The 11329-nt window shown below is 39.4% G+C and overlaps 1 protein-coding gene across 1 annotated transcript; it reads right to left on the bottom strand.

The window, feature by feature from the left end:
• Positions 1-3728: 3728 nt before the first annotated feature.
• On the bottom strand, positions 3729-9960 carry tmem218 (transmembrane protein 218). Its single transcript, XM_023410154.2, has 3 exons — positions 9492-9960; positions 8493-8595; positions 3729-4511 (listed from the first exon to the last, which is right to left on the bottom strand). The coding sequence occupies exons 1-3, from the start codon at positions 9599-9601 to the stop codon at positions 4377-4379; spliced, it is 348 nt and encodes a 115-aa protein (XP_023265922.1). The 5' UTR covers positions 9602-9960; the 3' UTR covers positions 3729-4376.
• Positions 9961-11329: the final 1369 nt, after the last annotated feature.

The following is an 11329-nucleotide window of genomic DNA, read 5'->3' as shown; positions in this document are numbered from 1 at the left end:
TTTATAAACTTATATTTTTTATTTTTTATAAATAATATATAATTTACATGGAAAGAGGATTGTGGTTTTTGTTCCACATTACATTGAAAGCACATTCGAAAGGGATCTGATAGTAGCGGTATGACAACAGAGATATGACAGTACTTCATCATCATCAGCATCAGCATTAAAGAATATGTACACAATATTCAAGTCTGTCTTAAAACAGGATGATTACTGAACACCAGTTTGGCTAGTATAAGATAAGGATTCATATTTCTATATAATTTCATTGGCTGTCTTAAATCACTCCACTATTGTTACTGCTGCTCTTCCTGTGCCAAACTGTGCCTAAAGGTAGGTCAGTCCAAATGCTACAATATTAATTCACAGGCAAGTCAAAGCCTATGCAACAACTGGGCATGGTCGGTGGACCACTTTGGCCGCCCATGTTCAACTATTGTGAGCATGGTCTTTGATCTGTGTAGCCATTGCCTTTCTAAGCCTGCCCAATACTCAATCATGTCTTCACCACTGTCAAAATAGAACCCCCATAGGGCCAAGCTTCGGCCCACGATGGGGCGTCATGTCCGAGCAGCAGAGGGCTATTGGTGAGCAACCTGACCTCTAATCTGGGCCTTCATCGTCCCCCCGAGAGCCACAGCTTCAGTGTAATTCCTTCCAGAGAGCGAGGTAAAAGGCCAAGGCAACACTGGCATCTCAGTTTGAGGATTTCGCCCCCCTAGTGTGTGTTGCCATGATAGCATCCCCCCTGCCGATATACAAAAGTACATAATAGAGCACAGCCGGGCAGAGCTGAGAAAAAAACTCCCTTTGGCCCCAAAACTGCATAGTTTGACAAGGCCCACAGTTCATTTCCACTCTCTACCACCATCTCTTTCATAGCTTAGTGAAATACCAAGCCAGTGAACCAAACCTCCACTTGTTGGCAAATAAATCCTTATCTAATGTGTAAGGATTTAGCATTACCTTGTTCATTTTAGATTTACCCCACGGAGCACTCGTCAAGTTTTATTTACCAAACTTTTTGAAAGGATGGCAAACATTGCCATCTGCTTGATTTAACATGAACTGAATCACATTCTTTTGGGATAAGTGCACCAACTTTGCCCAAAATCTTTAATGGATTTGCAGTGTTGTGCGAGCTGTGTGGGGCGGTGACGGTATCCATATCGCTAACAGAGGGCGAGGTAGCTGAGGATGTGAATGGAAAGCCAGAAGTTCTGCTTGAGTGCATCTGAATACAGGATCTACCAGAGAGGAGCGCACCCCGTCCCCTCCGCAGTTTCAAAACCCAGCACCCTGAGCTTTCTGCTTACACCTCTTTGCCCTTGCATTGCTCCCTCTTTCTCTATCTCACCCGCCCCCATCTCTTTATATGTCCAGCTGGCTGCGCTACAAAGACTCCAGCTCCCGGTTCCAAATGATCCTCAAACCCCCACATGCTTTGTTCTGCTCATTTTCCCACTCCCCAGAGATGGAGTTTAGTGGCAAAAAATAAAATGAGGGAAGGATAGAGGGAGAGAGAAAGATGGGGGAGAGAGAACGATTACAAAGGTGAGGTAGTGTGAGAGAGTGTGTGAGAACGGGAGAGTAAGCCAAGGAATACTGTCACATCTTCTACACCCCAGACTTCAGGGATTGCAAAGACCTTGAGTTTGTAAACTTCAAGACAGCGATGAGAATGTGCAAACATCTTTTGCACCGCGAGCCTGAAATACAAACTGTAGCAGAATGTTCTCAAAAAGGCAATTTTTTTCTTGACAAGTCAAAGTAAAAGACCCATAAGGTGTCTGTTTAAATTAAAGGTGAACCGGTGAAGCAGTTCAACCGTCTCCTTCGGTTTCAGTGCCCTTAAAGCCACTTGTTTCTCTGTGCCACTTTCTGCGGGGGCTAAGATCATGTTTTGCGGTAATCATGCGGTCAATTACAGGCAACAAGTCCCTCCAGGTTGAAAGGTTTTAGATCCCCTTGCCCACTCTGTTGAATTTCTCCAGTTCCCCAGCTTGTGTGAAATCATGCGGTGGATTGTTGTGCAGAAAAGGGCCACAGTATGGAGATGTGGGCCGGAACTAATAGGATTGGTTTTGATTCATTAGATTCTCTTTCATCATCCTGGTTGGAATTCCACTCCACGTCTCCTTGGGCTTCACACTTTTAAAATGGAGGTGGGAGGGTGGCAAGTGTTTATAATTGGGCCTCTAGACTGCAAAAGCTCATTAGTCTCTGTGGAATCATCTGCTTAGTTATACCCTGTGGAATCAGCATCAGCACATGTGAATGCAGCACTGTGTTTGTCAGAAGTAATGACAGCGCAGTGCAGGATATGATTCAATGGTTGGCAAAATGTGGAACCAAAATATAGAATAGCAATGCACAATAGCAAAACATAATGATGCATGTGGCTTCTCGGTGCCTGTTGGTTACATATGTAACCTCCGTTCTATGAAGCACCTTGAAACTTCTGATTACACACATTGACAAACCAGCAGTCAGTTAACTTAGCTTAGCATAAAGACTGGAAACAGGGGGAGACAGCAACGCCTACACTCGCACAACAACCTGTGAAACTCAAATTGTCACAGTTTTACAGTTTTTTTTGTTTTTGTATGGAATAAACAAGCAAGATAAAGCAGGTTAATTATAGTGTGCTTTAGAGGTACTGGTAAGTGGGTTATGTAATGTTTGTTCAGAGCCAGGCACAATGTTTTTCCTTGTTTCCAGGCTTTCTGCTAAGCTAAATTAGCCGGCTGCTAGTGGTAACGCTAGTGTGCAGACATGAGAGCAGTATCAATCGCTTTCATCTAACACTCAGAAAGACTAAAGAGCGTATTTCCCAAACTTGTCAAACTATTCCTTTAAAAAAAATCCTCCTCTGATACAAATCAGACTGCAAGGTGTCTGCAAAGGTGCCACAACATCCTTTTTGCAAAGCACACACAAAAATCTAATACACAATCTCCTATGTGAGTGTTCCAAACTTAACAGATGCAGGTTTTATGGACAAATCTCCCAACATAAGAAGCACTTACCTCTGTCAGTGTTGTCAGATTAATAACAAAATCACATTTTTCTGAGGCAAAAATGGTAATGGTAACGAACCAAACTAATGTGGTTGATAGCACACATACATTTATGTCTTAAAGTATCACCATCATTATCAGAAATCCAATAATTCATTGGGAAAGAAATGTCCAATCTAAATGCTAAAATACATGTAACCTACTGTACATATAAACTAACTGTAAAGCTCAAGCACTTACATTTAAATGAACAGGCCATCACAAGGTACTATAAACACATTTTTCCTCCCAGAATCCAATTCATTCATTCAGTTTTGATGGATATGCTCCAAAACTTGTTTTATAGCATATCTAGGCAGAACGTTCTCTCAATTCAATTAGTACTTTATTTTTTGTTTAGTGGGGGTTTCATGTGATATTTAATGACTTTCCAATATCAAATGAATGTGTGTCTATCAAACCCCTTCAATATTTCTGCAACATGAATAACAGCCATAAGGCTAGAGGATCGACAACACAGGTAATCAGCATCCCATATTAATGCATTAATGCTTCTACGCATATCGATAAAATGCTGTTAATATATTAATTGTTAATAACTGTTACCAATACAAACACTGTATGTCAGTAGCTTTGGTGTCATACTATATTATGTCATGTTGTTCTTTGAGTGATGATGCTGAAACACTTAAAAAATTACTCAAATTATCACTGAGGTGAGTTTATGCATTTATTGGCATCATTCAAATGAACTATGCAGTAAAAAAAAATCCCAATATTAACACTGTTCATCAGTCAGTCCAGTTGAAGAGATAGTAATACATCTCCAGGCTTCAGATGGGTGTACTTTCACAGTGCACTTTCACGTAGCGCACCTAGTCACTCCTTTTTAAATGTGTCTCATGTACTGTCACTAACACCCACAACTTATTGCCTCACCTTGACAGTACTTCAGGAAGCAACATATTAGGAGGCAGAGTAGTAAAAGGAAGATAATTCACTGTGGCAAAAAAAACAATTTGACAATTGACACAGTGTTTGTTGACTAGGAATCAATTTAGTGCTTTACACATGTCAAATAAAACTATTAATTCATCTTGTGTATTAAATGATACAAAATATATAAACACAGTTACTGTTGGATATTATTCAATTCCTGTTGGTTGTGCATAAACAGTCAACAACCAGCAAACAGTTGGCCATGTAGAAAACACTGGATGTCCTGCTGTTTCTGTTTGGGATGCAGTCAATGGTCTGTTTCCACATGAAGGGGGGGCTCTCGCAAGGCCCTGTTTGTCTTAAGTTGTATACTTCAGTGATGTGATCCTGGTGCCAGCTCTGACCCTGGCAGCTCTAGTGAGTTCTTAAGGCCTTGGCATAGACTGGCTCCAGGAAATGAAAGGGGAGCAGCATGAAGAACGCCACCAGGAAGACTGCGCTCACCACTGCCAGCAGCACGTAACGACCGATGAACAAAGTGTCCACTATCTGTAGAGCAAAGAAAGAGCAGCTCAGTGTTAGAAGTTCTTCATAATTACACACTAAAACATGTGTACCTAGTCAATAGTCCCGAGTGCATTGGAAACACATGACTCTTACTAAATTCAGTATTTCCTTTACTAGCCACTAGATGTCATGAGAGAGCTTTCACAAAGCCTTCGTGTAGAAACTGATATTGTGGCATAATGTGAGGCCTCTATATACAGACATATACACACACAAGGAAAACTCCTACAATTACTTGTTGCCTTGAAAAGTTAATCTACTTTAGTTGTTTTTTTCTTACTGCTACTTCAATTGGATGTTTGAGCTTCACTGTTTAAATTGATCTATGTGCAGTTTGAGAATAAAATACTGTTTTTTTGTTCATCAGGCTCAAAGGGAAAGTTTCTCTGTGCTTACCTTAAATCTCAGTTTCACCAGCAGGATTTTGGGATATCACAAATCCTTTTGAAGCCAACTGCGGGTTTGTGATTTGCAAATTTGAAACAGGTCACACAAACTGATGCCAGACTTTTTTAGTGAAGTAGGAGACAACTTGTGTCTAGTTGTTAAAACCTTTGAAATGATATATATAAAATACATTATGGATTTTTCAATTATTACTATTTAGACAGTCTCATTGGTTGTGAAAGTGACAGTGTACGTGTCAAAATCAGCTTGAACATACTGTGAACATGTTGGGTCCTAAATGGTAGAAAAATGGTCACCAATGACCTCTTCAGTAAGAACTCTCACTTTAATTTGTATTCAAGATCATAGCTTAATGTTTTCTACTACTTTAAGTTAAATTAATGTTCACCGTAAGTAGTGATGTATTGAGTCAATGTACTAGATGGGGATCCTGTGCCAGACATACTGTACAGACATATTTAACTGACTGCCTATCAGCCGCACATGACTGATCCATTTTAGATACAGTTTCTTAGTCTATTGCCTTGACAATGTCGTAAAGTTCACAAAAATCTAATAATAAAGTCAGTGTATGAAAATTCCCACTTAAAGTTAATAGGTAATGCATACAGCCTTGTTATCTTACACAAAAATTATCCCTGCTAATTCCCAGAATGGGAAAAATAAGCACTGGTAATGGACCACTACTTGGTACAGACCAATAATCTGAGTTTAATTTTCAGAAGCATGAGAACAGAAGAGTGGAAGTGGTGCAGCCTTACCACTATCTGCTGACTAGAACTGTGCAACTGTGCCCCGACTATCAGAGCCAGTGTCAGTACTGCCTTTCACACCTGGCTACAAGCTCTGACATAAAGCCAAGTAGTAGTATTTGATTCAGACCTGTACGTAGTAATGTGTTTGAAGACGTACCATGTTTGTTCTTTCACCGTTCTCTCACAACTCCTGAAACTAAATGCTGATTCCGGGTTCAATTTATTTTCGGATCCTGCTGTTCTTTATCTAGATGCCTAATCAGCTGAGACACAAACCAAACCGCACTGCAGCTCACCAGAGTATTACATCAATTAATAGATCTAAAGGAAATGAGGAGACAAACAACAGATCCTTTACACTAGCACAGCCCTTTCTTCAGTTAGGAGAAGTTGGAGTTTATACCGTTGCTATCGATAGATTTAAGCAACATTTCACTGATAGCTCTAGGTCTGTGTTAATATTTAGATCATGAGCCACCTATGAAGACGCAAATACAAACTGAGAAAACGCCTTTAAGCCAGATAATACCAGAAGAGCAGCACCCCTACTGCTGACTAAGGAGAGATTTCACAGGGACTGTTGTGGAATGAGAGTAGGTGTATGTGTGTGTGTGTGTGTATGTGTATAAATGTGCTGGTGTCTAGGAGAGGTGGGGATGATGTATGCTGTCTCTTATGGATGCATTTAACACATCTCACTTTTTAATTTGCCAATTACGCAGTAAGCTGGAACCCAAAGTGTGGGCCATGTTTTATTAATGTGCCATTGAGCGCACGGGTGGGAGCAGGCGGGCGGGCAGGGGGGAGGAGGAGGAGTGGGAGAGAGGGGGGTCTGGTATAAACCACCCCCACTCCTAGTCTGGGACTGGCTTAATTGGCACTATGTTATTTTACTTTTGTTTAACAGCAAGGGGTTAGACATTTCTTCACAGTCTATACACACACACACACACACACACACACACACACACACACACACACTCTATCTCTCTGCTTGCAAGTTTTCAGGTTTTCCTGTGTGCTCACTACAACTGAGTCAAAACCAAAACATGATGTGAATGCAAAATGTCATCTTTACCTTTATTTAAATACTGTTTATGACCATATAGATGAGGATTTTAATACTTTCCCTGTATGAAAACTGTCAGTTGACACTGATTTATTTCAGTGTAAAATATCAAAGATGAGTCAGAGAGAGTAGCCGCCACATCCTCTAGTTCCCAGATTCGAGAAGCTAAACTCTGGTGCTACATGTTGCCTCTGGCTCCATCATTTATCCCACAGGCAACAGACTCGCTCAATTCTTAAAGACTCAGTTTTAATCTTTTCTTCTTAAGGTGCTTTTCTTAAATTTTGTGTATTGTATTTTACTTCATACTGTGAGTGTTGTTGTTATGTGGTGTGTGTTTGTAGGTTTTGATGTTTAATTGAATTGCTGGATTGGCCAAAGACAATTTTCCACCTTTGTGCACAATTAAAGTTATATTCTGTTCTATACAACAATTATCTGTTAAAGTAAGCAAAAGATGAATAAATTCAATCACGCAAAAATAATAAACCACTGTGAGAAGGGTTCTTATAATTGTTATATTCTACAATCATATGGGCTGCTCTCTAAATTAAAAATTTCTTTTATAGAATACACCCTCCCAGTTTAGGAAAATAAAAAGCCTCTTGACATTTAACACTTTTTTCTAGCATCACAAGGTGTCATTATTTCAACTGCTTTCATGTTTAACCCCTTTTAATCAATTTCTAAAGCAGGCAAGGGTTAATTTTACTTGTAAGCCTTGTACAGAAATCCAAGAAGTCACATTTTGCTCCTTCTCTGTTGCTGGTCTGGTATCTGCCTTTGTACAAAGGCTATAAAATGTGAGCTGGCCAGGACAAGGCTCTGCTCTGCTATTTCTATGGGGTGGCAGCTTGCTTGGCAGATCTGGCCAGCTTATTGGCACGACCCAGAGGCAACATGGGGGAGTGTTTGTTCTGTGTTGCTGTTGGACTAAGATAAAGCAGAACAGGCCTTTACGACAAGCACATACACTGAAGTGCACACACAATGACACATGCTAGGTACAGGCATACAGTACAGTGAACACTGGCTTATATCAGAGTTAAGGTTTTATATTGTGAAGGTTGTTTATTTGCACCTAACTAAAACTTAAATAGTATCTATATCCTCAATCAGTACAAATAATAAAAATATAATTATAAATCATTCTTCTCCTTACAGCACATGATCATAAAATATATATTAACCTTTTTTGACCGTATATCTGTGTAAAGATACATTTGTTCTGTTGTAGTCTCTGATAAGCATGAAATGTGACACTCATTTTATTTCATTCGCTGTTCTTAATTTTTTGTTATTGTGCATCAAGTGAATAGACAATAATGTATATGTGCTTAAATATAATTAAATATAATGTTTTCTAATGCAGTAAATGGTCTGATGTAATCATGATGGAATATTTAATTATCATGGCTTTGTCAGGAGTAGAAATTTGAATTGCCTCTACATGCTTTGAAAAGTCAATTCAGCATGTTAACACCTTTCAAAACAAGCTGTTTGCTTTTGTAAGATTCTCAGATAACAACACTTATATGTGGTATTTACATTTTGATATAGTACAACATACTCAGTCATACTCTAGGCAGGAAAAGAGACATGAATTTAAATTTACTGTAGTGACATTGTTAACCCATAGCCTATAGACTACAATTAAACTGACATATTAGTTGGAGTATTTGAGATTGTAAGTGTGTGTTTAGGTGTGTGAGAGCAGTGGAAAGAGTTCACCTCTATCTCTTTGAAAGGGGGAGTTGTCTCTGGGCTGCGGGGGAAAAACACCAGTGCCAGAGTGACGGTGAGAGCCAAGAGAAAAACAGGGATAACTCCTAACCTGGCAAGGCAAAACACACATACACAGGTATACAGTTAAAACATAAGGATGACCTAAGGACTCCCACCACTGATCTACTGTTCTCTAAGTAAGTCTTGAAGTAAATGCAGCGTTATCCTGTAAAATACCAATCAAAACAATGGCATTCTTTATGGTGGTTTTTATAGTAGTTAATTTACCAATCAAGTAAATAGCACCATGTTTCACCCCATTTAAACTTTACTGTTATTGCACAAGTGTACAGTGTTTTGCAGTCACTTTGTATTCTACACAAAAATAAATATTTGCTGACTGAAAGAATACAATACTACTACTACTACTACTACTACTACTACTAATAATAATAATAATATTGATAATTCAAGAGTCAGTAAAAGTAATTATTTTTCCTGGTCTCCCTGGCAAGAAATGTGGCTGATATGAGTGTTGAAACCTTTCTGTGAGAGATTCAGGCCAAAGTGTTATATATTTACACTTTATACTGTTCTATGAATCTGGGACAACTCCTCAATTTCAGACTTATTCAATTATGTTCCATCTTATGCTTTTTAGATATTTCTACAGATTTCCCTCCCTAAAATACGCCACTGTGGTCAATAGTAATACGTGAGCCATTCGATTTTTTGTCATTTAACTCTAATAAAACTACATGATGAATCATCATCATGCCGAATATATTACAAAACATTACTCTTACCACAGTTGACGTTTTTCGTGTGTACTTCAGCTGACAAGCAATCCAACATTCTAATGAAGGAAACTTCAAAGCAATGTGGCACAGACTGATTCATATATGAGATGGATTGCCTCGATCTAGCCTATTCTTCATCAACTTCTGTAAATATTTTTTTGTACAGTGAATATGTGTAAGAACTGTTGTCTCTGCTCTCACTCACTTTGCGGATCCAGATGCTCTCAGCAGCATCATCCCAAACACAAGTGCCGAAATCCAAACGACCGCAACGACGACAACGCCCGTACCGAGGTCCAACACGGTACTTGCCATTTTTGTTAAACGAGTTATGTTTCAGGGTAGTTTACTCGACACACATAGCAGTTACAAGTTGGTAGAAAGTACGACTGATATCCGAGCCCTTACTAGGCAATACTATAGTAAACCTGTAGCTATGTGGCTAGCGGTATCTACCCCACTGATGTGTGTTAAGTTAGCTATCCCTGTTAGCGGCGCTATGCTGAGACCAACAGTTGCATGCTATGTTAAAAAAGTGTCTTGTGGTGTTCGGTACGCAGTTGTGGTTGCTGGCTTTGACCGCCATTTATCACAAGAATAGTCAGTTCGAAAATAAGGTTAAGCTTTTTCCTTTGCGTCTTCTGGTTCCTGGTAACAGCAAACAAGAGTGTAATTGGATAAACGAACTCAAGATGAGCCAATCAAACGCGTCGTTACTAAAAAGCGAAGGGAGCGCGTGGGGAGTATGGTAAATAGAGCGTCAAATTCGTCGTACTATTGCCCTCACAATTTCCTTATATTACTGTAGACTTAAAACCACCATGATGCATTTCTGTTAGACGTGGGGCCAAATATTCAGTTTTGTCTCGAGGAGCAGGTCCTATTCTTAACTATTTTCTAATCACATCCGCGGTCCAAGATTCTGTTCCCGGGTCTTCAGCACCAGATGAGAACCTTGTCCCAGGGCTGGTTAGTAGCAGGTTGTGCAAAATGAGGTGCGTCCCAGTGAATGAAACCATGAGAGGTAGAACTCTGGGTGGAGTGTCTGACGACGACAACGAAACAGATAGCTGTATCAACAAACACAGTTTTAGGGCACTGTTAGTGACCAGTGGTGGAAAGAAGCTAAGCAGCCCACATTTAGGCATACTGTGTTAGACCTACTGTGCTTCAGTACAGTTTGAGTTACAGATTCTGCATTAGGTAAAATAAAACATGATAGGCTTATAGAATATTGGTTCCCAGCCTTTTTAGGCTGTAACCTTAAAAGCACTACCTGGACACGACTGCTTGCCATGTTTCAGATGTAGTTGTCAGCAGTTGCATCAAAGCACGATTTCCCCTCGCAACTTCTCAGATGTTTTCATTTAAATAACCGTTTGAGGTTCAAAGTGGTAAAATTATTCTTTATTTCACACAAAATAGATCAAAATATAGTTTTTCTTCTTTTCTCTGTCCTTACGGACACTCGATTTATCTGGTTGTTAGGAACCACTGAACTACCTGAATGTTAAAAGCTCTATCTCGATCAGCTTTAACAGTAAAATGCTACTTGCACATTAATTCATCATTAGTTATCAGTCTAATAATGTAGTATGCAGTGATACAATAATTCACAGGGGTGGGGGTGGGTTCTATAGAAAGATAAGTTTTTACTTTTGCTACACTTTATTGCTGATGACAGTTCTGTTATTTTACTTTAGTAATATTTTATTTGAAAGACGTTTTACTTGAGTATTTACTTTTATGCAAGTAAAACATCTAAATCAGCCAACTTCTTCCACCACTGCAACTGAAACTTACCCTGCCCAATTCTCCCCACTACTGCCTGTGATATGAGGAGGGGGATTTCTGTTGTAGTGTATGGTGTAAGTTATCTTATTTTGTTTTTGTTTTTTACCTGGAAATATCGAGACCAAACAGGACTTTTTTGGTCTTAACAGAAACCTCTGTCTTGTCTAGCCATCTTCTGATCTTATTCGCAGCATCATCCCACCCGTCTTTTTGAAGCATGTAATTATTAATGCAGACCGACAGGGGGCT

This window comes from Seriola lalandi, unplaced genomic scaffold (assembly GCF_002814215.2).
Source record: "Seriola lalandi dorsalis isolate HSWRI2012SDOR001 ecotype SW California unplaced genomic scaffold, Sedor1 jcf7180002054415, whole genome shotgun sequence".
In the NCBI taxonomy this organism is placed as follows: Eukaryota; Metazoa; Chordata; class Actinopteri; order Carangiformes; family Carangidae; genus Seriola; species Seriola lalandi.
The sequence above is the reverse complement of the archived record's forward strand: the minus strand, read 5'-3'. Positions and strand labels throughout refer to the sequence as shown.

What these genes read in the sequence shown, in the direction of transcription:
- tmem218 (XM_023410154.2), bottom strand. Translation starts at nt 9,601, where the DNA reads ATGGCAAGTACCGTGTTGGACCTCGGTACGGGCGTTGTCGTCGTTGCG. An exon ending in AGAGCATCTGGATCCGCAAA is followed by an intron (nt 8,596 to 9,491) that starts GTGAGTGAGAGC and finishes TTGCCTTGCCAG; the next exon opens with GTTAGGAGTTATCCCTGTTT. An exon ending in CCCCTTTCAAAGAGATAGAG is followed by an intron (nt 4,512 to 8,492) that starts GTGAACTCTTTC and finishes TTTGCTCTACAG; the next exon opens with ATAGTGGACACTTTGTTCAT.